General features: G+C 37.9%; 1 protein-coding gene and 1 long non-coding RNA gene across 2 annotated transcripts; both read left to right on the top strand.

The window, feature by feature from the left end:
* Positions 1 to 13,568: 13,568 nt before the first annotated feature.
* Positions 13,569 to 15,208, top strand: LOC148692488 (uncharacterized). Its single transcript, XM_088680959.1, has 3 exons — positions 13,569 to 14,438; positions 14,694 to 14,785; positions 15,205 to 15,208. The coding sequence occupies exons 1-3, from the start codon at positions 13,569 to 13,571 to the stop codon at positions 15,206 to 15,208; spliced, it is 966 nt and encodes a 321-aa protein (XP_088537085.1).
* Positions 15,209 to 23,214: 8,006 nt separating this feature from the next.
* On the top strand, positions 23,215 to 24,843 carry LOC148692487 (uncharacterized). The gene is made up of 4 exons (XR_015954062.1): positions 23,215 to 23,538; positions 23,809 to 23,850; positions 24,165 to 24,400; positions 24,490 to 24,843. It is a non-coding gene; the product is annotated as an uncharacterized LOC148692487 (long non-coding RNA).
* The last annotated feature ends 2,735 nt before the right edge of the window (positions 24,844 to 27,578 follow it).

The following is a 27,578-nucleotide window of genomic DNA, read 5'->3' as shown; positions in this document are numbered from 1 at the left end:
ATTATTTTGTATTACTTTTGTACTTTTTCGTTTGGGGGCATTTTTGTCCAAATATTTTTGGTGAAGCCCATGACCCTGAAAGGGGTTGTTGGCTTTGTATATAAAGATATGCATTTTATATGGTATCATGGTGGCCCACTCTACAACATCTTCTTTCCATGGCCTCCGCAACCGCTTCGTCCTCATCCTCTGTTCCATTTCTCTCTATTGGACCAATGTGTCAACTGTATTTCAATGAGGAAATTAAAATTACTAAGTAATTTTAAAATGATAGAAATTGAAAGGACGAAATTTTATTTTTCAGAATTTATGAATTTCTTTTCTAATTATGAATTTTCTTATTTGATTAACCTAAAAAACAATGAAATTTGAATAAGTAATTTTTATTTTTAAACTTTCACTTTTTAAGGAAAAATTACACTTAGAGAATAATTTCAATACTTAATTATATATTGAGATTACACTTTTTAAACATTTCAAGGAGGGACATTTTTTAAACCAACGTAAGATGACATCATGTCATATTTTTCTGTTAGAAACGGAATTACGTATTTACCCTTCCCTTTTCTGTTAAACATGATTAGCGGAGATTGATTGAAATATAGCTTCAAATTTACTCTCTTCTATTCAAATAAGTCAATTTCTTTTTTTGTTTCTCTGCTATTTTTCTTCCTCTCAAGTTTATTCGAAGGTAAATTGTTCTTTTGGTTTTATATTTAAATTTTCTTTGGCATTAGTTTTACATAATTATAAAGAATCACTTGGCATTAGTTTATTAAAAGGACAATGGATTAGCAACCAGTTAATGAATTATTAATCGTTAGGAATTTTGTGCAACATCAACGTTACAAAATATTTGTGCAGCATCAATTTTACAGAATCTTCTTAAGTTTATCATTTTGAAACCCTTGTGCAGCAGCATTTTTTATTGATTATTAGATTTACATTTTAAAATGAATGTATATATCTAATTATTTATGTCATGCATCAATTTAATTTTATGTTTTTTTTTTTTTTTTTTTGTTTTTTGTGTGTGTGTGTAGATCATGTTCGTTGTTAAGGTGTTGAAGTGTGTATGAAAATTGTGCAGTAGTTGTCTTACTTTATCCGCACTCTAGTTATGGGGATTTGTGTGGGTAATTAACTTTTAGGTTTCCAAGTTTGTCATCAGGAGACTTTTTGTTGAAATACTCATTATTCAGAGGCGAACCAATCTGTTTATTAGAATGCAATGAAGATATTCAAACATTTCTATTGGTGAATAATTTGATTTCAAATCCAGTTGTTGATGTTTATGTTTGTGCTAAGAAGGAGATGTCTATTGTTCCTACTAGTAGTGTGTCATCTGCTTGTCTAAGTGAAACTACTAGTAATGGAGATGAGAACCAATATTTAGGTAAGTGTGGCTCTTATGGACCTCACCATTATGTGGCAGAGTTATATTTCTTATGAGGGTCAAAGTTATGAAGGTGGTGTAGTTGAGTTTCATAGAAAACTTACACAATACTCTATTGAGGTTGGTTTTGTTTTCAAGTACACTAGGAATGATTGGAAGCATGATACTGCTGTTTGCTCAAAGAAACTGTCGAAGGGGTGTCAATGACGTGTTCATGTTGTTGTGCAACAGCCTAATGGTTATTTTATCATTAAAAAAAATTAAATAAAAGGCTTTATCCTTTTGTTTTTTCCTCTTTATTGGCTGCTAAGGTTCGTTCGAATCGTCTATCAAGGCAAAGGATGCTACGAGAGAAATGAATGAAAGTTATGGTCTTGATGAAATACCATACAACTTGGCGTGGTAAAGAGATTGCATATAACGAGGTTAATGGTGATGAGGCTCTCTTTTGGATATTTGGCTTGGTATCTTGATGAGTTTGTGTGTGCCAATGATAGATCTTTTTATGCACTATAACTTGATAATGATAGTAATAGGTTTGAAAGATTATTCATATCTTTTGGAGCTTGTGTTAAAAGATTCTGATGGTGTAGACCAATATTGTTCCTTGATGGTACTTTTTTTAAGGGAAAATATACTGGTACTATTCTTGGTTGTTGTGCTAAAAAATGCAAATAATGATAAGTTTTTTTAATTGTTATAAATTAAATATTTGTGATATTGTTTTGAATTTCAATATTTATTCATTTTGGAGAATCAGGTTATTCTTTTTTGTATAGATTTTGTTTATTAAAGTGCAGCATCAGTTTATTAATGTGCAACATAAGTTATTAATGTACAATGGATTATGAACCAGTTAATGGATTATGAATCAATTTATGGGTGGGGTGGGGGGTCGGTGGTTGGGGGAACCCCCATATACGTTGAAGAATTTCTACTTTTTGATTAGCATTTGTGTAGTATCAGTTTTACAAAAACTATTTGTCACGCCTCGATCCCGCCATACGTCCAGGATTGACACGTGACGTCATCAAATAACCATATATCTAACATACCTGCCTCCAAGATATGTGCCAAGCACATGCCATACCTTGGATTGCGTAGTAATTTTTTTTGTACACTTTATGGCTGCATCTAACCTCCAGTTAGACTGCCTACGTACCCTTAATAGGTATCAAGCCATTCGTAGTTCGTCATTTCACTACACTCAAACATCCATCTCATAAATCGCTATGTCACAACAATATATCACAATGCATGCCATGCAATATGTCAAAGAACCAATGACGAAGCACAATATTCTTCTCAAGCCACATTGATCAACTAAAATAATCATAATAATGATATCCATATCCAAAGTCATTCCACAATCCCGTTAATTAATCAATTCATGAATCAAAAATACATGATCGCATTTATTTGCATTAATCAATCAATGCGATAACTTATCATTTCATGAATTTAACTAAGGAACTCTATATAACTCCCTACTTGGATTATGAGTAATAAACATGGTAATTCTAATTTATGTTCACAAGATCTATTGTGGTTAATTCCCATTCACTTGAATCTAGGGTTCTAGACTAATCTTATGGGAATTAACAAAAGCAAGGATTCCAGACTACTCAACAGAAACCAACAACATCGGGTTCCAGACCACTCAACGGAACCAAAATACCAACCGGTTTCTCATACTCTACCCAGACTTGTCATATGTAAAATTAGTGCCTACATCAAGGGAATGATGCACTGGAAAATCAGAACTCGGTTAAACTACGAAACTCGGGTGAATGACAATAATACAAGTATGTGATATTCAATAAAAATAGACCATCGATCACAATCTATAAGTATCAAGTATAGAGTCATGCTTTATGATATCATAATCAAGTCACTGAAAACACCAAAGGAGTCACCTAGATATCCAACTGCTTTTCTAATTCAAGCCACAAGATTCTCAAAAACCATCGTTCATATGTACATTAAAAACTAGGGCTAGAGGGTCGCAGTTTGGCCAAAGCCTACATAAGTAACTAAATAGGAAGTGCCCCCCCCCCCCAACAAAAGCGGATTAACCAAGCAAAGCCACCCCTGAGAAAGTAACCAAGTAGGCAGTCACTCATACAGCTGTTAGGAAGTGATCACCTAATACAGATTAACCAAGTATGATCACTCCTAAGCATACATGGCCATAAGGATCGCCCAACGCGGATTAACCAAGTGCAATCCATGTATAATATGGTCCCCCAATGTGGATTAACCAAGTAGGACCACTAGTGACCCCCCAATGCGGATTAACCAAACATGGTCAAGATAATCAGGTAGGTAGTGACCCACCAACGTGGATTAACCAAGTAAAGTCACACCTACAGAACTATTAGGCAGTGATCACCCAACGCAGATTAACCAAGCATGATCACCCCTAAGTATAAATGGCCATAAGGTTCGCCCAACGTAGATTAACCAAGCGCAATCCATATATAGTATGGTCCCCCAATGCGGATTAACCAAGAAGGACCACTAGTGACCCCCCCAAATGCGGATTAACCAAGCAGGGTCATAGTCTCCTACTAGCCCTCAATTTACAAAACATTTCAATATGCAATTCGAATCATTTTTCCACAAATATTTCCAATCCATGAATCAAATCACATTTAATAACAATAGATCGATGGTCAATTATAAAAGAATCACATTTTAACAAAAAAACACATTTATAAAACCATGTCATATCCACAAATGATATTAATATAAAGAATCGGGTAAACACCATATCACATATGTTAAAGTCACTCACTGAGACAAGTATGCAAAGCTTCATTGAGTCTCTAGTAATACTAATTTTAGTAATTCAAATGGTTCAAGACCTGTTGAGCAAACGTCAACGGTGGGTCCACACCCTAGCAATTTAATCTGGAAGATCCGCATATCATAATCTAGATCCGTAACTTCCTAAGGTCCACATTATGCTCAAAGAACAACATACTAAAATCTCATCATGATCCGACGGTCGGATCTCTGCGATTGCTAGAATTAGGTGGCAGGTAACAATTACTTTTACTAACTTAGAAATCTAATTTGGGAAGATCCGTACGTCAGATTCCCGATCTGTCAGCTCCAGTTATCCTCAAATATTATGTTCTATAACGCATTAGGATTTGGTGATTCAAATTTTGATCAAGTGATGTACCATAATGAAACTAGGTTCAAACAGTCAAAACACTTCATACGGATATCAATTATGAATTCAAGGCATCTAACTGGACTTAGAAAGACATCGTCGGCCCATTGGCCATGCGCTGCCGCAAGTTGCGGTCGGCCGCCCCACTCGCTGGAAAATTCAACTATTTTCAAAAATTACCAAATTTTACAGGAAAATAGATCTCTGTGAGTGGAACATGTTTCATACTTGTGGCCAAGTCCAATTTGATTGGGAAAAGCTCCAATTGCCCTTGAACCTGCCAGAAAACCTAAAAATGGGTGTTCCTCGATTCATCACCAAAACGAACTTCGACACCTCATCCAATGCTTGGGCCTTGCTCTAGGGGTTGAGGGGAGTCTATTGATGGTGGTGATCGATGGTAATCATTGTCGGAATCACTATAACATGAGAAAACTCGCTAGAAAACCTTTGGCACTTTGTGGCTTCAAACTAGAAAAGTGGAAAAGAAAAATGGAAATCTAACACTACAGGGATGTAGAAATCGTCAAGAGCTTTCCATGGACACCAAGATCACCAAAAACGGAAGTCGGATAAAGGAGATATGGCGGGGTAAAAAATGACCCAACTCGGGTCTCTTTCCTTTCCCCTCCTTGCTCTCCCTTCTGATTGGGTTGCTCCTCCCCTTTTCTCTCCCGCACTCTCTCATTTCTCCCTTGCTGCCACTTGGCAGCTTCTAAACGTTTATTTATTTATTTCCTAACGACTAAAACGTCTCTAATTTCTTCGTTATAACTCCATTTCACGAACAGTTTACGCCTACGCGTTCGTGAGATCGAGCTCTATTTGAAAATATAAATTATGACCTTGAAAGGTCTACGGAATTTAAATATTTAATTTCGAAACTTCAACCCTCATAACTAGTTTAATTAAAACCTAAATTCAAATAAATTAATATAAATTCCCGAAAAATAATATAAAATCTCAATAATACAAATATGTAGATTATAACAGTGAAATCCAGGAACAGGATTTCACACTATTAATGACTCAATTTATTCACCATCGCAAAAGTGAATTATAACAATGCAATTTTAAACTTCAAAGTTCATAACAATTTAAATGTTAGAAGTCCAGCTCAAACTTCAAGATGATTTTTGGTTGTCATTTTCTTCAGTTGCTTGTTTTTCCACCTCAAACTTCATGCTCTAGCTTAAGCGATGATGTATTATTTGAGATGCAATATCGTAGCGTAGACAGTTGACTTCCTGCTTGGTCAATGACTTTTTCATTTGTTCGCCTTTTGCTATTGTTCGTATGTAGTACAGTATATAAACACCATAATGATCTCTGTAAAATAAGTTTTGCATAACTAGCATGCAACATCAATTTTAACAGAATTAGTATGCAGGATTAGTTAAAGCAGAATAAGTATAGAACTTGAATTATGGAAGAATATGTAGCTTCAGTATGCAGCATTAGTTATAGCAGAATAAGTATACAACTTGAGTTATTGAAGAATGTAACCAAGAACAGTAATTCAATTAAAACAATCAAAACACACTATTATACTTATGAGCCAAGCTGGATTAGACAGTGTTTATCTTCATCCATGTCAAAAGTTGCATTTGTAAGGCTTATTCACATGTAGTCATTTGTTGTTTTTTCTCTTTCATTCAATGGCAAATGGAATAACCTGTATCTGTTGTTGTACCATTCTTTAATCATTTTGACCTATATACAAATTAAGCATAGGTTTGAAAAATGTATAGGAAATCATTGAAAAAATAAGCGATACTAAATTTAGACTTACCACTTTATATGCATTGTCATTGTGCATGTTTGTTTCATCTTCTTGAAGGTTTTCTTTTTTTTGTTAGAGTTGCAAAAATTGAAACGCATCTCCTTTATGTCGAATACAAGCAGTGTGTAGTATTCATGATTTAGAAGGGGTATAAAGATTTTTCGCGCAACTCACATTTGTTCATTTGATTGTTCCCCAAATTGTGCTTTATTGTTTTCATCCTTGGTGAAGTTCATCTGTTTATCCAAAATATAATAAGTATATGGACAATTAGGATTAGTAAGCAACATCAATTAGTAATTAGCATCAGTTATAGCAGAATCATATGGAACATCAGTATGAATCATCAGTGTGGAACATGTGTATGAAACATCAGTATGCAGGATCAAGCAGTTTCAATGACATTCAATAGTTTTTATAAATTACAAAGAGAATGACCGAGAAGTAGAAGTTTGATGATCCAAATTACTTTCTTATTCTTTGAGAATGTAGTTGTGTGCATCAATCACAGTATTTGTAACTCATCTCCAAAAAATCCATCCATATATTTTTTTCATCACAATATTGTCATAGTACCTGAACTCATTTGTAGTTGATGACCAATATATGTCCTTGAAATACAATATATATAGAAATATGTTAATTTAGAATCAAATTTGGAAGTATAACAGAAATTATAGATTTAGTTGTAAATTTTCTTACACTGGTGCTTTTTCCCAGAAAAGGTTGATGGTTTTTTTGTCCATTGGGGTTAGGAGGAAGTATGCTGGATGACATTTCCTCTCATTTCATTTTCTTGTTTTCTTCATGGCAATGTAATGGAAATGCATCTCTTTTTTTTTTTTTTGGCTTTTTGCTTGATGCGTCGAACCATTGTTCGAGTTTGAGGTTGAGGTTGAACAAGTGTTTAAGATTTTGTTGGTACTTTTTTTGGAGTTTGTAGAACCTGTTTTGACTGCATATTTACCTCTTGATTAGAAGCAATTACGATTTTGTCCGCAGAGTTAACAAGTTCGCTTTCTGTTGTAGAATCAATATCATAAGCTTGATGAACAAGTTCCTCACATTTCTAAACTTTTTCTGTTTCAACCTCATTAATGAAACACAAGTTCTTGTTTAACTCAGTAATTTCTTCTTGTTGCTTCTTTACCATTTCATCTAGATAAATCTTCTCAGCTTTTAGAACTTGAAATTTCTCTTTTAATTTTTCCATTTTTTCCTTGTTGATTGCATTAAGTTCACACTGCTTCTTGTAGGACTTTTTTTGCTGCCATTCAAGATATTTATTCTCCTTTAGCAGTCCCTTGCTCTTTTCTTGCAATTCATTCTTTTCTCTCCCCATTTTTTGTTGTTCTAGTGCAGTGTTCTTCTCCAATTTTCTCAATCACATAATTCTTGAAGTGGCATGTGTTGATAACATTATTCATTTGAAGTTGAAGTTTTGCCCTCATTTTCCAATGCTATGCATGATTTGTTTGGCTTTGCGAGAGCTCTTATTGTATTAATTCTTCCTCTGAATTTTCACATTCCCATTTTTCTTCACCCATATGTGGAGCAAGAAGCTATTCATAGAATGTTGGTTCCTTGTCTTGATTGCCGACTCATCGGGGTAAATTGGCAGTTGAGTAACAGATGCTACATTTGCTTGTTGCTCATTAGTTTGAATTGGCAATGGAGGGACTGATTCTGGATTTGCTTCTTGTTCCTGATGGTGAATTGGGATTTAAGGAACTGATTATGCATTTGTTTTTGCTTGTTCATGATGTTGCACTAGCATCTAAAGACATTCTTGAATTGAGGTGTTTTGAGCCACTTTTTTGCAATGTCTTTTCTTCCACTTAAGGAACTGATTCTTAGATTGAGGTGAAACCTCTTTTTGAATTGCCTCTTCTTTCACTAGAGGAATTGATTATTCAATTGAGGTACTTGGATTCTCTTTTTGTACTGCCTATTCTATATGAAAATTAACCACATTACTGATCACCCTATCAATTTTAGTTGCGTCCATGTCTATGATGTTTGCATTTCTTTCTTCACTTTCAATAGTTGGATGGGCAGAATCATGTGCAACATCTTGGTCATCTTGGACTTGCTCATTTGAAATTTGGGTGCCAAATATACTCTGACTATCAACCAATGTGTCAAAGTCTTGATAGTATGCAAAATCAACTTGAAGAATTAGTTTGCAAATTTACTTATTGTATTATTAGATTCCATCCTTTCATATACCAGAATTAGTATGCATTATTACTTTTATACAGAGAATTAATATACAGCAACAATTGCATCAGGTTTATTATGTAGCATCAGTTATCGAATATAATCACAAAGCTTCAGTTTATAGCAGAATAATCATGCAACATCAGTTATAGCATAAATCAAGAATACGAATCAAATTTTATTATTCATCATTTTAGTTATACAATATTTAGCATGCATCATTGCTTTTATATTAGAATTAGTATCTAGCATTAGTTATAAAAGAATTAGCATGCATCATTTACTTATACCAAATTTAGTATGTTACATCAGTTATACCAGAATTAGGATGCAACATCATTTATACCAGAATCAACATGCAACATTAGTTACACCACAATCATTCAGTTGATGACATTTAATATTTTATGCAAACTCATCAGTTTATATTAAACATTCCAAAATATCTGAAACTGTTGTTTCATCATCATTCTCTTCTTGTTGTTGAGCATCATCTATCTCATCATTATCATTTTCATTTTGAGCATTAATTTTTGCCATCCCATATGATATGGTTCTTTCATCATCATCATCATCTTTTTTTTCAGTAACTTGATCATCTTATAGAGGTTGTGCAGGTCCCCTTACATTTTGATCTTCTTCAGGTTCTTCATGTTCAAGCACCAAATTTTTTGCTGCTTTATCTTTCTTTGCTTTTGGATCATTCTTGACTACTTGCTTTGACCCTAATACGGTTCGATCTTCTTCATGTTCTGCATGTTCAAGCACTAATTTTTTTTTTCTCTTTAGCTTTCATAGCTTTTGGCTCCTTCTTGGCTACTTATTTTTCTAATTTCCTCTTTTGATGCAGGTGGAGGATTGACAAAGTCATATTCATCATCATCTTTTGATCCTTGTTCAACTGAATCCTCAATTGGTTTTTCATTGTCCATCTGTGAAAGTTTTAAGAGGTAGTTTTTTGATACTTTGTTTGAAAACAACACACAACAGGTATATGCATAATCACACATGCATAATCAGTTTTACACAAATATAAACTATATTTTAACTTTTTTTTTTTATGATTTTTGTTGACACTGTTTGTTTTTTATACTTGTTTTTTTTCCTAAAAAAATGCAGAATCATGTTTTACACAAAAGTACATGCAGCATCAGTTTTATCTCCAAATTTTCATTTGCTTATTTATAGATTTTTTCAGGGTAAATTATATTTTACCCCCTCAAGTTTGAGTGCAACGGTAACCTCATACAACATCTTTAAAATATTTCAATCTCATACATTACTTATTATTTTATTTCAATTTCATATAACCATTAAAAAATTTGTTAAGTTGATCGTTAAGTGATGACGTGACAAATGAATGGCCTATTTTTTACTAACGTGGCAGTCTATCTAAATAAAAAAATTAGTTATAAAGTAAATTAAAAAAATTGGGCCCTCATCTTCTTCGTTCACCCATCTCTCATTTCTCTTCAACTCATCCATCATTTTCCCAAATTTAATTGGGCTTTTCGTGACGGCATAGTGGGTATCTAAAGAAATCAAGACTCATCGACCCCCGCATCAGGACTTCTTGTTGGGTCTATGTACATTGCACCAATTTCTCCAATTTCTAGTTTTCTGGCGCCACCAGAAGACCCCCTTCATCATCGGTGGACTCTATAGTCACAACCCCAACAACAACCACCCTTGCAATTATGGCTCATCAAGTACGGACACATACTCTAGAATATTTTTTCCCATTCTACCCTCTGCCATTTTTCCCATTACCCACAATTTCTCACCTCTCTTTGTTTTCCACTTTCTTTCCCTTGCTCATACCTGTTTGCTAAATGGGTTTTCTTCTCCGGGTCCGATAGTATGGACCATGCTTTCTTAACGAGCCATAAAGCCTCCTGAGAGAAAGTGAACTGGTTTTTTCCAGGTTCCAAAAGGGTCCTGAGTTTCTCGAATTGGGCCAGTATGAGTCGGGTTTGCAAGTCGGGTCGGGCCATTTGGAGAATGAAGTACCAATCAGGTGGGATTTGGCGGATGGTGGCGAGGAGGACGTCAACAAATTTGTGGCGCTCAATCAGGTGTGGAGAAGATCGCCAAGGATGAGCCCTCCTAAAATGGGTCGATTGTATTTGATTTGATGGCCACGTACAATAATTAAGAGGGGGAGAGGTGGGTGAGGATGGGCATGCTGCGCTGTTCTCTTTAACTCCCTCCGCCTTTCAATTTCTATCACCACGAGTTCTGCTTCTGAAAAATAGATTGCTAGTTTTTTAAAATAGAGGAGCAAATGAGTGGAGAGATTGAAGAGAGAAAATGGGTGAGACCCAATTTGTTTTAATTCAGTTTTTAAGCAATTTATTTAATATTTAATTATATTTATTGCCAAGTTATCATAGCAGGTGGGTTTAATACATGCCATGTCATCACTTAATAGTCAAATTAACGGATTAACTAACGTATGTTTGAAATTGCAATGAAATAATAATGAAAATATGAGATTGAAATATTTTAAAGATGTTGTAAGAAGTTGATACTGCACCCAAACTTGAGGGGGTTAAGTGTAATTTACCCATTTTTTCATGAAGAACTGACAAATCTCACTTGACTGCTATTGGCAAGCGTTTCTCATTTCCTTATATTGGTTTGATGATTTGGCTGTGATCACAAATCCAATATCGTAGACAAAGTAAATGATTTTTTTATTAGAGATTGTGTGACATCCCGTCCCGGAAATATCGGAAATGTACGTGTGAATTACAACTTTGCCCCTAATTCGTTTCATTATGTTTTTGGTTGCTTGGTGTGGTGTTGGCAGGTGCTGGGCCACACACACTCTCACTGTTTCTATCCCTTTCTCTGTCTCTTCCCTGTTTCTCTCTCCCGAGCTCCCTTTTTTCTTCTTCTTCCTTTGAACTCGTACGGACACACACACAACTACACTAAATCATCACAGATCGAGGAGACTAAGAGCACAGTCGAGATCGTGAAGTTCGAGGGAGCACAATCGTACCATTTTCAGGTAAGAAATCCGTCGTTTTCACGTCGATTCCATAATGGCAGATTTGTGTACTGTTCATGCAAACATTAATCTAGCACGTTTTTGGAATTTTGAAGCTCGTAGATGTCTTAGTGAGGTTCCCAGGAGTCCCGGAGTAACTCGTTGGACAAATTTGGACGTCGGAATAGCCTGGTTCGAAGTTGGCCGGTTTTGGTTTGTGTGGACACGTATGATCTTGTGGTTTTAGCCCTTAAAACTTGTATGGACGTGTTCTACTAGTCTAGGGCTTCATTTTGGTTCAAGAATCACGAAAAATGGTGGAGAAACGAGTGAGAAAACGTAGATTGCAGGTTTTTCCAGTTTCCGGCGCCGGCGACGTCGCCGGAGAAGGTGACGGAATATTCCGTCAAGTTTGACGGAATATTCCGTCAAGTCTGACGGAATATTCCTGACGCCGTTAACGGAATCTGTCAAAACTGACGGAATATTCCTAACGGCGTAAGTTGACGCCGTCAGCGTGCCAGGCACGTGCTTGCGCGTGGCCGGCGCGTGGGGGCGCGTGCAGCGGTGGAAATTTTTTCTAAAAATATAGTTGTGTTCCTGAGGTTGTGTAGAGCACGTTGGTATATTCATTTGTCCAATTTGAGCAATGTATGAGAAGTTATTACGAGAAGTTGGTTATGTGCTTTTAAATTGACGTTTTTATAGTCATTTCGCATATAGGTGATACGTATCCCGAGGACCAGCGTGGTCACTCGAGACAGGGGGCTACGACCCTTCCACATACCAGTGAGTAGGCTTTTGGTTTTCCGTATATACCTATATACTATATTTTCCCAGAAATTTAATTAATGTTTATTACTTATGCCATGCGTCACATTATCATTATTCATGCATCGATGGTTATGTTAGTAGTTGCACATATATATATATATATATATATATATGTATATACATATGCATATTTAGCGCTGTGGACGCACAGGTAAGTGCCAGGTAAGTGGTATTCATGTTTACATTCAGTAGTGGTTTGAGATGCTTAGAGAGCTCATAACCTGCACCCCCGGTGTTAGTGCTCCCGCCCAGAGTAGGGCACAATCCTTCACGTGATGTTCACCTCCCGCACCACACGCTCAGCTTGGATCCAAGTTAGGTGCACAGTCCTGTCGTACAGACCACTTTAGGTGGTTCCGACTCGTAGGTGACCCGCGATTATTCGCACAGCCTTCACGTGATCGTAGCACTAGAGCGTATATATATGTTACACCCAGGCCTGTCGTACAGACCACTTTAGGTGGTTCCGACTCGTGGGCAGGTTCAGTTATTGAGTTTGAGATTTGAGCTCTATATGCAGCCGTACAGGTCACGTTAGGTGACTCCGGCTGCCAGATTATATGTTATGATCATGATTTATACCTGAGCACTTGCATTTCCATTATGAGATTTTGACATGGCATATCCCTGAGCATGTTTGGCATATCTATACATACGTATATATGTTATTTTCTGGGAAGTATATAGGTTTTACGGCGAGGGGTTAGAAAGTATTTCTATAAATGGTTTTCGAAAGCTTTGTTTTTGCCCACTCACGCTTTTGTTTTGCGCCCCTCCAGGTTCTAGTGATCTAGCAGGTTCGGTGGTTTCCCAGAGGGCGTCCCGGCATTTCTGACAGACACTCACCATTGTAGGGTCACCTTCGGGTGTACTATTGTCGCATCTTTTCTTTTGGACTATTGTAGCCTTGCTCTGAACTTAGCGTCTCACTTACGCTAGCACTTGTTTTAGTACTTTGTATGCTAGTTTTTAATTATTCGTACTTTTTATATTACTATTTTATTAGCTTCCGTACGTGCACATGGCTACGTCACCTCCGGGTGATGGCCAGCACGCCCTGATCTCGGTCGGGGTGTGTCAGTTTGGTATCAGAGCTTAGGTTTGGCAGTTCTGTGTTTTTGTGAGTATTTTAATGGTTTTGGTGTCTTCTGTCAGAATTATGCCGCCTCGTTGGGAACCACGTCGCTCTTCTGAGTCTAGCTTCCCCGATGTTGCTCAGTTGGGGGAAGTTTTTGCTACGGCCCTTCAGTCAGTATTGCGCCCTCCCCAGAGGACTCCTCTGGAGACTATGTACAATCTGAAATTGGATAAGTTCAAAGGTAATGAGGGTCACGAGGGCGCAGAGCGATGGTTAGAGCACATTGAAAAGACTTTCCGTGTGTTGCACAATCAGGGGAACCTTCCTATGGAGAGGTGGGTCGAGACGACCTCATGGTTTCTGGATACGGAGTCTGCAGCCTGGTGGGAACAGGAGCTTCGTCGCTTGACTCCAGCCGAGAAGACTGATTGGGACGTTTTCAAGGAGTTGTTCAAGAGGAGATTTGTGCCTCCTGAGTACATTGATCGTAAGAAACAGGAGTTCACCGAGTTGAGGCAGCGGAAGATGACGGCTAATGAGTACTATCGCAAGTTTACTGATTTGTCCCGTTACCATCCTGACGTCGGTGGTAATCCGGCGGAGATGCTTCGCCGTTTCCGCTTAGGCACTAGGAAGAGGTGGCGTTCGATGGCGACTACTACCCACTGTGAGACCTACCAGGATTTCTACGAGATATTGTTGAGGATTGAGGACTCAGAGAACATGTCGAGCGACAGTGATGAAGAAAAAGACGGCAATCAGAAGAAGGATGATAAGGGTAAAGGTCAAGCGTCGCTCGGACCTCGTCAGACTCAGAACTTCAAGAGGGGTGGAGCTAGTTCGAGTTCTTCTAGTGGTGGCTTCAGTGCCTCTGGACAGGGACGAGGAGGTAGGTTTGCTGGAGGCGCTCGAGGCCAGAGACAGGGTGATGGTGGCCGAGGCCGAGCTCCAGTTTGCCGTAGATGTAATAACCGACATTTCGGCGTGTGCAGGCGTGGCAGCAGTGGTTGCTTCACGTGTGGACAGATGGGACATCGGGAACCGAATTGTCCCCAGGGTCAGCAGCAGAAGCCGCAGCAGACCTTTATGCCACCACCTGCACCGATCCAGTAGATTCAGGGTCTGAGTAGTTATGGCCAGGCAGGTCGAGGTGGTGCCTACCACTACTAGGGTGATGCTGTTCCTTATGCCCTGGGACAATATCAGTACCCCCAGGACCCGTATTCCCAGGGTGGTTATCCTCCATATCCTGGCGGCTGTATGCCGTATCCTCCAGCGCCGGTAGACGGTTCTCAGTGGTATCAGCGAGGACAGTATCAGCAGGGTGAGATTGCCACTAGTAGTGCAGGGTCTTCGAGACAGTCGGGTCAGCCCAGTCAGCAGCGTGGTGCTCAGGGTCGCGGTGTTCAGGCGAGCAGAGGTCGCGGTGGACGACAGCAGGGCCAGGGGCGTCTTCATAATATTTCTCTGCAGGATGCTCAGAACAACCCGGATCTGATTATGGGTACGTTAAACATTCTTGGTTGTTTTGCTAGAGTCTTAATTGATTGTGGAGCTACACATTCCGTGATTTCTCATACATTTGCTCAAGTGACGCAACCTCGCCCCACACCTCTAGGGTACGATTTAGAGTTTGCTATGCCTAGAGGAGAGAGATGTGTGGTAGATTGTGTGTACCCAGGATGTCCAGTGATAGTTGAGGGTGTTGTTTTGTCAGCTGATCTCATCCCGTTAGATATTGTCGACTTTGATGTGATTCTGGGCACAGATTGGTTGCATTTCTATCGTGCCAACATTGATTGTTACGGGAAAGTAGTTACGTTTCACTGTCCTGAACTACCTGTGGTTACTTTTGTGGGTGAGCAGAGTGGGGTGAGACATGGCGTTATTTTGGCTTTGCGAGCGAAAAAGTTGTTGTCTAAGGGTTGCCAGGGGTACCTAGCTCATGTGGTGTTAGATGAGGCCGTTCCTGGTAGAGTTGAGGATGTGAGAGTGGTCAGACACTTTCCTGATGTTTTCCCCGAGGATTTACCTGGTTTACCCCCAGATCGAGACATGGAGTTTACTATTGAGTTGTTTCCAGGTACTAATCCTATTTCTTTGACTCCTTATCCTATTAGTAGGGATGACGTTCCTAAGACGGCGTTCAGGACTCGTTACGGTCATTACGAGTTTCTGGTTATGCCATTTGGGTTGACGAATGCACCAGCTGCTTTCATGGATTTAATGAATCGGGTGTTCCAGCCTTACTTAGATAGATTTGTTATTATCTTCATCGACGATATTCTGGTGTATTCTAAGTCGAAAGAGGAGCATGTTCGACATTTTACTTTGGTGTTAAAGAGGTTGAGGGAACACCAATTGTATGCTAAGTTTAGCAAGTGCCAGTTTTGGTTAGATCAAGTTGCGTTTTTGGGGCACGTCATTTCTGCTCAGGGTATTTTGGTGGACCCTCAGAAGGTCGCAGCTGTGGAGAGTTGGGAGCAACCGTGAACCGTCACTGAGGTGAGAAGTTTCCTTGGTTTGGCGGGGTATTATCGGAGATTCGTTAAGGATTTTTCGGTGATTGCCTTGCCACTAACGAGGTTAACGAGGAAGGATGTTAAATTTGAGTGGGATGATAAGTGTGAGCAGAGTTTCCAGCAGTTGAAGCATTGTCTCACTCATGCACCTGTTTTGGCACTCCCGGACGATAGTGGTGATTTCGAGGTTTACAGTGATGCTTCCTTGAATGGTTTGGGATGTGTATTGATGCAGCATGGTAGGGTGATTGCTTATGCTTCACGACAGTTGAAACCTCATGAGTTGAATTACCCTACACATGATTTGGAGTTGGCTGCCATCATCTTTGCGTTGAAGTTGTGGAGACACTATCTTTACGGAGAAAAGTGTAGGATCTTTACAGATCACAAGAGTCTTCAGTATCTCTTTACTCAGAAGGAACTTAATCTTCGTCAACGGAGGTGGTTGGAGTTGCTCAGCGATTACGATTGCACGATTGATTATCACCCTGGTCGTGCGAACGTAGTGGCTGATGCGCTTAGCAGGAAGTCACAGGGCCGTATTAATGCGTTGTACGCTAGTCGTATTCCTCTTTTGGCGGACTTGCGTGCTACGAGAGTGAGGCTAGAAGCAGAAGATCGAGATGTGGCTTTACTTGCTAATTTTCAAGTTAGACCAATTCTAGTTGATCGGGTGCTTGAAGCCCAGGTAGCGGATGGGGAGACTCAAGAATTAATTCAAGCTCGAGAGCAAGGAAGGAGGAGAGACCTCAGAGTTCGTGATTCGGATGGCATGTTGATGCATGAGGGTAGGATGTTCGTACCTAACAATGTGGATTTGAAGAAAGAAATTCTCGATGAAGCACATATTTCGGCTTATGCCATGCATCCAGGAGCTACTAAAATGTATCATACCATTCGACCATTTTATTATTGGCCGGGTATGAAGAGGGAGATAGCCGAGTATGTGAGTAGGTGTGCTGTTTGTCAGCAGGTTAAAGCGGAAAGGAAGAAGCCGTTTGGGTTGTTGCAGCCGCTTCCCGTTCCAGAGTGGAAATGGGAAAATATCACCATGGATTTTGTGTACAAGCTCCCGCGTACACATAATGGCTTTGAGGCATTTGGGTGATCGTTGATCGGCTCACTAAGTCGGCACATTTTGTTCCAGTGAGGGAGAAGTACTCTTTGGGCCGCTTAGCGGAGTTGTTTATCTCGAAGATTGTGAAGTACCATGGTGTCCCTGTGAGTATTGTCTCGGATCGTGATCCACAATTTACATCCAAGTTTTGGGTGGCTTTTCAGGAAGCTTTGGGCACGAGACTACTTTACAGTACAGCGTATCATCCACAGACGGACGGACAGTCAGAGAGAACTATTCAGACTTTGGAGGATATGTTGCGAGCTTCAGTGTTACAGTTTGGCGATGCTTGGCACCAGCGGTTAGATTTGATGGAATTTGCTTACAACAACAGTTTTCATTCAAGCATAGGCATGACGCCATTTGAGGCATTGTATGGTAGATCCTGTCGCACACCGTTGTGTTGGTCAGAGGTTGGAGAACGAGTTTTAGTGGGTCCAGAGATTGTTGAGGAGACTACTCAGAATGTTCAGGTGATTAAGTCTAACCTGAAAGCAGCTCAGGACAGGCAGAAGAGTTTAGCAGATCGGCATGCTACGGACATAGTGTACGAGGTCGGAGATTGGGTATTTCTCAAGCTTTCACCGTGGAGAGGTGTCGTGCGGTTTGGAAAGAAGGGGAAGTTGAGTCCCAGGTACATTGGACCATACATGGTCACAGAACGAGTTGGTGAGGTAGCTTACAGGTTGGAGTTGCCTCCGGAGTTAGCTAGAGTGCATAACGTTTTTCATGTGTCTATGCTCCGACATTATGTTGCTGATCCGTCTCATGTGATACCTCCTCAACCGTTAGAGATTAATCCAGATTTGACGTATGACGAGGAACCGGTGACGATCATCGATTGGAAAGAAAAAGTTCTGAGGAACAAGACGGTGAACTTAGTGAAAGTTTTGTGGAGGAATCATTCAGTCGAGGAAGCTACGTGGGAGACAGAAGATCGGATGAGGGACTTGTATCCTCGATTGTTCTTTGATCACTAGGGGTTGTAATTTGGTTGTTTTGAATATCGGGACGAAATTCTATTAAGGTGGGTAGGTTGTGACATCCCGTCCCGTAAATATCGGAAACGTACGTGTGAATTACAACTTTGCCCCTAATTCGTTTCATTATGTTTTTGGTTGCTTGGTGTGGTGTTGGCAGGTGCTGGGCCACACACACTCTCACTGTCTCTATCCCTTTCTCTGTCTCTTCCCTGTTTCTCTCTCCCGAGCTCCCTTTTTTATTCTTCTTCCTTCGAACTCGTATGGACACACACACAACTACACTAAATCATCACAGATCGAGGAGACTAAGAGCACAGTCGAGATCGTGAAGTTCGTGGGAGCACAATCGTACCATTTTCAGGTAAGAAATCCGTCATTTTCACGTCGATTCGACAATGGCAGATTTGTGTAGTGTTCATGCAAACATTAATATAGCACGTTTTTGGAATTTTGAAGCTCGTAGATGTCTTAGTGAGGTTCCCAGGAGTCCCGGAGTAACTCGTTGGACAAATTTGGACGTCGGAATAGCCTGGTTCGAAGTTGGCCGGTTTTGGTTTGTGTGGACAGGTATGATCTTGTGGTTTTTAGCCCTTAAAACTTGTATGGACGTGTTCTACTAGTCTAGGGCTTCATTTTGGTTCAAGAATCACGAAAAATGGTGGAGAAACGAGTGAGAAAACGTAGATTGCAGGTTTTTCCAGTTTCTGGCGCCGGCGACGTCGCCGGAGAAGGTGACGGAATATTCCTGACGCCGTTAACGGAATCTGTCAAAACTGACGGAATATTCCTAACGGCGTCAGTTGACGCCGTCAGCGTGCCAGGCACGTGCCTGCGCGTGGCCGGCGCGTGGGGGCGCGTGCGGCGGTGGAAAATTTTTCTAAAAATATGGTTGTGTTCTTGAGGTTGTGTAGAGCACGTTGGTATATTCATTTGTCCAATTCAAGCAATGTATGAGAAGTTATTACGAGAAGTTGGTTATGTGCTTTTAAATTGACGTTTTTATAGTTATTTCGCATATAGGTGATACGTATCCCGAGGACGAGCGTGGTCACTCGAGACAGGGGGGCTACGACCCTTCCACATACCAGTGAGTGGGCTTTTGGTTTTCCGTATATACCTATATACTATATTTTCCCAAAAATTTAATTAATGTTTATTACTTATGCCATGCGTCACATTATCATTATTCATGCATCGATGGTTATGTTAGTAGTTGCACATATATATATATATATATATATATATATATATATATATATATATATGTATATACATATGCATATTTAGCGCTGTGGACGCACAGGTAAGTGCCAGGTAAGTGGTATTCATGTTTACATTCAGTAGTGGTTTGAGATGCTTAGAGAGCTCATAACCTGCACCCCCGGTGTTAGTGCTCCCGCCCAGAGTAGGGCACAATCCTTCACGTGATGTTCACCTCCCGCACCACACGCTCAGCTTGGATCCAAGTTAGGTGCACAGTCCTGTCGTACAGACCACTTTAGGTGGTTCCGACTCGTAGGTGACCCGCGATTATTCGCACAGCCTTCACGTGATCGTAGCACTAGAGCGTATATATATGTTACACCCAGGCCTGTCGTACAGACCACTTTAGGTGGTTCCGACTCGTGGGCAGGTTCAGTTATTGAGTTTGAGATTTGAGCTCTATATGCAGCCGTACAGGTCACGTTAGGTGACTCCGGCTGCCAGATTATATGTTATGATCATGATTTATACCTGAGCACTTGCATTTCCATTATGAGATTTTGACATGGCATATCCCTGAGCATGTTTGGCATATCTATACATACGTATATATGTTATTTTCTGGGAAGTATATAGGTTTTACGGCGAGGGGTTAGAAAGTATTTCTATAAATGGTTTTCGAAAGCTTTGTTTTTGCCCACTCACGCTTTTGTTTTGCGCCCCTCCAGGTTCTAGTGATCTAGCAGGTTCGGTGGTTTCCCAGAGGGCGTCCCGGCATTTCTGACAGACACTCACCATTGTAGGGTCACCTTCGGGTGTACTATTGTCGCATCTTTTCTTTTGGACTATTGTAGCCTTGCTCTGAACTTAGCGTCTCACTTACGCTAGCACTTGTTTTAGTACTTTGTATGCTAGTTTTTAATTATTCGTACTTTTTATATTACTATTTTATTAGCTTCCGTACGTGCACATGGCTACGTCACCTCCGGGTGATGGCCAGCACGCCCTGATCTCGGTCGGGGTGTGTCAGATTGATCCCCTGAACTATTTTTTTTGGTAAATTAACTCCTGAACTATTTGAAATTAGCCAATTAACCCCTTGTTGGTAGATTTCATTCACTATTTCATTAAATTGACGGGCAAATTAGTCTTTTCATCATTAATTCTTACTTGTCAACTATAACCGCCAATCAAATTATGACATATGGACACAAAATAATGTGTAATGACAATGAGAAATGTACGTAAACGTTCGATTTTTTTATGTTTTCTTAATATGCTATATGTTTTGCACATTATTTTGTGTCAATATGTTATAATTTTATTGGTGGTTATCATTAACAAATAAGAATTGATGAAATGACTAATTTGGGCTTGAATTTGATGGAATGATAAGTGGAATCTTACGTCAAGAGGTTAATTGGCTAATTTTAAATAGTTCAGGGGGTTAATTTACTAAAACAATAGTTCAAGGGGTCAATTTCAACTGGGTAGTAGTTCAGGGGGTAAAACTGCATTTTACCCTTTGTAAAATAACACAAAAAGGTTTTTTTTTTTTTTTTTTTTTTTTTTTTTAATTAGTTTTTGTTTGCTTACCATGAAAAGTACAATAGCACCACTGACGGTTGGTTGTTTATCTCTTTTCTTCTTCTGTGCTCTATCAATTGATTTCATCAAGTATCTTGCTGTTTCTTTGGCCCAGTTGTACTGTTTTATGTTATCAATGGAGGTACAATTCTTGGCCAAACTTCAAGGGAGTTTGCCTGCTAAGCTCCTAAGCAAATTTGTGTTAAGCAAAAATAGAATTATAAGGCAGGCCGCATCTTCATTTTCTTCTTTTGTCCCAGTATCAAATGCAACTTGAATTGCGTGTGGAATTTCTTTTCTACTGATTCTTGCCATTTTTTAGAAGTATTTATCAACATGTCTAGTTTCTTTCAACTTTAGGATTCTTGTGTTTATTGTTGACTGAGGGGCTTCTCTACCTCGGTTTGGGATCCCAAATATGCGTTGAACATCATCAGCATTTACTTGGCTATATCCATCTTTGAATTTGAACATTCATTTTTCAATGTCATACCATTTCACAATATCTAGGACATCCCAGTTTGATTTCTTCATTTGTAATTCACCTTTTACTTTTGCTTTCACAAGTTTCCCAAAAGGTGACTTATATATGAATGCCAAGACTTTTGGTTTTTCATCAAAATTTGGCTTGAGCTCTTGTATTAATTCTGTAAAGGCCATGATATTCAGTCTTATTTGAGCATAGTTCTCGTCTATTGCCGGACGTTTTGCAACATGAGGTTTTTGAGCCGATTTCTTTCTGGTTGATGAATGCTTTTCTTTTGGCGGCATCTTCATTAAAAAAAAAAACTGATAATAAGTATAATTTTTAATCAAATAATATGAAGTTATATAAATGACAAACTAGATGCTAAAGACAGATGTAGTATCACTTAGCACAAGGTAGATGCATCATCACCTAGCACACAAGCTAGTTGCAGCATCACTTAGCAAACAAGGTAAATGCAACATCACTTAGCAAAAAAGGTAGATGCAGAATTGGTTATTAACGCACAAGGTAGATGCATATTCCTTTTTTTAACATAATATATTTATGTGCAGAATTAATTTACAAACAAAAAGTAGTACCATAGTTAATTTACAGACAACAGGCAGGTGCAACATCAGTTCACATAAAAAGTGTAGCATCGATACAAAATGCAGCATCTGTGACAAAGTGCATCATCAAGCGAGACGGTTAATGTTTTTACTCACAAAATTTAGACGCATAATCATTTTTTTCCAGATGTTGTTGAAGAATTAGTATACATATAAACTAAAAAAAGTGAAATAGAACATCTAAAACATCGAAATTGTTTTTTCTCGAACTAGAACACTAAATTTTTTGTAAAATCAAGTGCTAAAACACTTGATAATGCATGCATGTGTTTTCTTTTTTTACAGTTTTCGAAAGTGTCTTTTGCAAAAACAAGTGCAAAAACACTTAATAATGCATCCAAAACTTGATAATGCATTCCTTTTTGTCAAAATTCAAAAGATAATAATGCAAAAGAATGATTTGGAGTAGTAGAATACCTTTGAAACACTGATCTTCTGGAAATCGAGCTGAACCTGTGTATCGCTTACTGAAAATCTGTTTTGAAAGTATCGAAATCTATGGAGATTTTAGGGTTTTTTCTGGGGAAGTTTTTTTTTGCATGAGAGAGTTTTTGAAATGATTCTTTTGTGGGCAGATGAAAGAAAGAAAAAACCATCAGTTCGCGGTATTGAATAGGGCATACAATCTGTTTTTATGATTTTTTGTCGTGTACTGGTTAACGTGGCCGTTTATTAACGGTTATAGACAAGGGGCATGGGTCGTAATTTACTCGGTTTGTTTCTTTTTGGATTGGGCTTGGTTTTGTGTTGTTTTGGGTTTTTTGTCCCTCCCTGAAATGTTTTAAAAGATGTAGAGTTGTGTGAAATATGGTATATATATATTTTCTCTATAAGTAAGGCTTCCTCATAAAAATTGAGATTAACCTATTTACATGAAATTTAAACTTAGGAATTCGAGGCTCCAAATTCTGAACTTTTTTTTCACGCGAAAATTCTAAATTTATATGTTTATGAATTCAAATAAGAAAATTTGAGCACATCTATTTATAAATTATAACTATTGTTAAAATTTCAAGTTTATTTCTCTCATCCATATATAATGCTAAAGATTAAAAATGAAGAAAAACCAATAAAAATAACTTTAAAACTTTGAATCTTAACAAAAAAAAAAAGCTATATACTAAAACTTTATTTAATGGTTACGACAAATTTAACGCCAAATCAGCCCAATAAAACTGGCCCAGCAGTGAGTCTTCGATTTTACCCCGACTATAATACCTTCCCCCATTTCTTTAGTCCGTTATCCTTTTTATCGCTCTGCTATTTTCTCATTTTATAAGTCCGATATGATCGTGGACGACGGCGAGGGCGCCACCCTCGTGATCCACAAGGAAGTCAAGGACGAGGAAGAGTTCGAGAAGTTCGGGACGATCCCAACCAGTCTTCCACCGATAACCAGGAGTTCCAGATGGTTCTGACCATCATAAGAGATGGCTTCGAGAAGTTCGGGACGACGATCACAACCAGTCTTCCATCGATAACCAGGAGTTCCAGATGGTTCTAACCATTATCAGAGATGGCTTGAAGATCGATTGCAAGAGGTACCAGAAGATGGACAAAATTTGGGGTTTTGCCATCAAATCTCTTATATTATTTAGAATTGAGTTTTTTGTGATCTTGGATTCATAGAATCAAATTAACCGAGATTTGTATGAATGACTGTGTTCTTATTTGAGGTTAAGAGGAGGCTGAGATGTTGCTGATTGCTGATTTCCTTAAATTAGAAGCTTTTTATTAAGTTTTTGTTGATTATTTTTTCATTTTTTTCAATTTTTCTTGCATTTTTTCTCTCTCTCTGCTGAGTGATTCAGTTGGACATAGGGACACAATAAAGGACAAAGAGCAGAACCCAGGTGCCATCTCTCTCTCTTTCTCTTTTTCTCTCTCTGCTTTGTTTCATTTTTTACTTTAATTTTATTGTTTATTGTTCATATAGTTGTCGAGGAAGTTATGCAATTATAAATTTAATGAACAATTTGTATATTCTATTAGTTATGTAACTTATTGTTTTCTTTTGTTATTACTGAATAATTTGCTTAGGGAAATTTAGTTCCTGGTGGAATTGATTGAATGAATTGATGACCTATGAAAGAAATCACAATTTTTGCAAAATTAACTACATTCTAATTTATGTGAACATAATAATTGTGGTTGTTAACTTGAGCAGCAGGGCTTGCTCAATTCATAATTGAGGGTCAGCAAGATGATGGGGCGGAGCCCGCTAAGGAAAGTTCTACACCGTCGATGTTTGTGAATTCGAACCAATGAGGGAGGAACAAGTGCACAATGCTGTGAAATTCCCCTCACACCCGAAAGTTAGGGGCTCTCTCTTGTTGTTTAAAGACGGTCTTTTCTCGAAAAGAAGGGTCTCATAAAAGAAGAGAAGTGTTTCGGTGTGTGCCTGTAAGTGAATTGATTATTGGTGTTCAAGCTAATTGTTAATTTAATTCTCAACGGTTTCGTGTTTGACATTGTTTGTTTGTAAATTGCAGGACCCAACTGGTATTTTGGATTTGAAGTGAGTTTTTGTTTCTTTTTTTTGCATCGTGTGGAGTTTCATGTTCAGGTGCACACTTGTGTATATCATTGAGCCATTTAGGCAATTCATTTGGTTTAAGAGAGAAATCGATCACTTGGAGTCGAATTGTGAAAACCCATTTTGTACATTTTTGTAGAACATGTTTTAGTTTGACCTTGATTCAGGTAGCGGGTTGACTGAAGAGTCATCAACCATTCATGTGGGTATGAAATTTTGATTAGGTTGAAGATCTTGTACACCGTATCATATTAATAGGGAACATAATATCGGTAGACATTGAAAGTTAATCATTTTTTTTTAATTGTAAGTTCTTTGCCCTTGTTCATATTTCATCCTGAATATGCAGACTCTTATATCTTCCCTTTTCCTATATAGCATGTGTATTGAAGCATTGATGAGCTTGTTCTTATATCGTCGGGTGTTTGAAAGGTTCACTAAACCATTGTGTGTTCTACTTGAAAATTACGATGGCGCAAATTTGTTATTGGTGGAAAATTTAGGAGGAATTTATGTCTAGTTCCTGAAGTTTTCTTGTAGTTACATCAAATGATTTATGAGCCTGTGAGCGGCCCCTAGTTTAGTTTGCAAAGGTGAATCAAGAAATAGACAATGAAATCCCTTGTCCATTTTTTAATTCTAAACATGGGCACTAGTACAAACCCACCATGTAGTAACCTACGAAAAAGTATTTTCTCTTCATCCACATAAATTAAATATCGAAATTATTCTAACTCTGAACTTTCCTATGCTTGTGGATACATATATGCACATAATGGATCTCTAATCTAATAAGAAATCATATCAAATAAGAGGGCATTGATGTGAAAATTGAACCAAAATTGTGAAACTAAGTCAAAATATCAAATAAGAGGGCATCGATACGAAAATTGAACCAAAATTGTGAAACTAAGTCAAAATATTCTACACTATTTTTTGAACTACAACAAAATTACACACTATTTCTGCAAACTAAACCAAAATAACTCACAATATTTCTAAAAGGGAACAAAAATAACACTATTTCTGGAACTACAGCAAAATAACCACACTATTTATGAATCTAAACCAAAATAATCTACACTATTTCTGTAAGTACTGTAAAATAGTGGTCTAGTTCTTTGGCCACTTTCATAAATAGTGGCCTAGTTCTTGGTCCACTTTCATAAATAGTGCTTAGTTTTTTGTCTAGTTTCATAAATATTGCTTAACAATTGATACAATTTCATAAATAGTGTATCTTTTTTGGTCTAGTTTCATAAGTAGTGTTTCTTTCTTGGTCTAATTTCATAAATAGTTTCTACCTATTGGTTTAGTTTTAGAAATAGTGTCTCATTCTTGATTTGGTTTCATAAATAGTGTCTACTTATTGGTTCCGTTTCATAAATAGAGTTTCCTTATTGGTCAAGTTTCATAAATACTGTTTAATTCTTGGTCCACTTTCATAAATAGTGGCCTAATTTTTCGTCCAGTTTCATAAATAGTGTATAACAATTGGTACATTTTCATAAATAGTCTCTTTTTTGTCTAGTTTCATAAATAGTATTTCTTTCTTGGTCTAGTTTCATAAATAATTTTCACCTATTGGTTTAGTTTTAGAAATAGTGTCTCATTCTTGATTTGATCTCATAAATAGTATCTACTTATTGGTCAAATTTCATAAATAGTATCCCCTTATTGGTCCGGTTTCATAAATAGTGTCTTACACTATTTCTGAAATTGAACGAACATAACTCACACTATTTATGAAAATGAGCAAAATAAGCACTGTTTCTAAAACTATAACAAAATAACGAACATTATTCTTGAAACTAAACCAAAATAAACCATAATATTTTTGGAATTATAGCAAAATTGTCCACACTATTTTTGTAAGGGAACAAAATAAAATTTATTTCTGGAATTATAGCAAAATAACACACTATTTCTGGAACTACAACAAAATAACCATACTTTCTGGAACTATAGCAAAATAAATCACACTATTTTTGAACCTAAACGAAAATAATTCACATTGTTTATGAAACTACACTAAAATAACTCACACTATTTATGAAAGGCTTTTTATATTAACACCCATAAAATGTTGAATGCACTCCACATTAAAATTTAATATTAAATGACTTATTTACCCCACCATGCAATGACAATTTTGACCTTATTAGGTTTTTAAAATAAAAATAAATAAAATTCTAAATATATTTTGAAGTCATTTGGCAAACTAAATGTTCAGATGATTTGAAATCTTTCGGCAAATTTAACGTTCAGATGGTTAGATTTAGTTCCTAAAAATTAAAAATGAGTGTTATAAGATTTGAGAAATGTGGGGACGATCATCCCACTGATTCCTTGATCTTGTTGCTCTTATTTTCTTTGTGGTTTTTATTATTCAAAGAGGCTTGATGGAGTTGCTAGTTGTTCAGTGAAACTCTTGTTGCTTGTGGGAGGGGTAAAGAAGGCTGTTTTGTCGGACATGATGACTTTTGACAATTCTTAGGGGGGTTGGGGTAGAACTAGTTTGGGAGTGGTGAGGTTTTTGTGCTCTCTGGGCTTCAATTTCATCAGAGCTTAGGGATCTAATATTCTCTTCTGGTTTGCTCATTGGAAGGCTGCTATAAGATGACTTTGGTGGCTATAGTTTTTCATCGTAGTCCTCTTGTAATCTGTTGGTCTTTGTTTTCTTTGTATTCCTTAAGAACTTGTTCCTTTAAGAGAATAAGTAAAGATGCTCTTTGCCCACATCGTTTTCATCTGAAGTCATACTTCTTTCTCAATGTTTGGAAATAATGGATACCAATGTTTTCCAAGTGCTTCACACTGTAGAAATGAAGTTCGTGAAAGTTAAAACAAAAATTGTGTACCACGAAGTTAAACCTAGCAATGAAACCATTGATGATGTTACCCTAACAACGGTAGACATCTATCAATGCAAACTATACTAAGATGATTTCAAATCATCATTTTGAAATCATTCGGCAAACTAAACGTTCAGATGATTTGAAATCATTCGGCAAATTAAACATTCAAATGGTTAGATTCAGTCCC

The sequence above is a fragment of the Pyrus communis genome, chromosome 12, assembly GCF_041283825.1.
Source record: "Pyrus communis isolate YQ-2024b chromosome 12, ASM4128382v1, whole genome shotgun sequence".
NCBI lineage: Eukaryota > Viridiplantae > Streptophyta > Magnoliopsida > Rosales > Rosaceae > Pyrus > Pyrus communis.
This window is presented reverse-complemented; position numbering and strand designations above follow the sequence as displayed.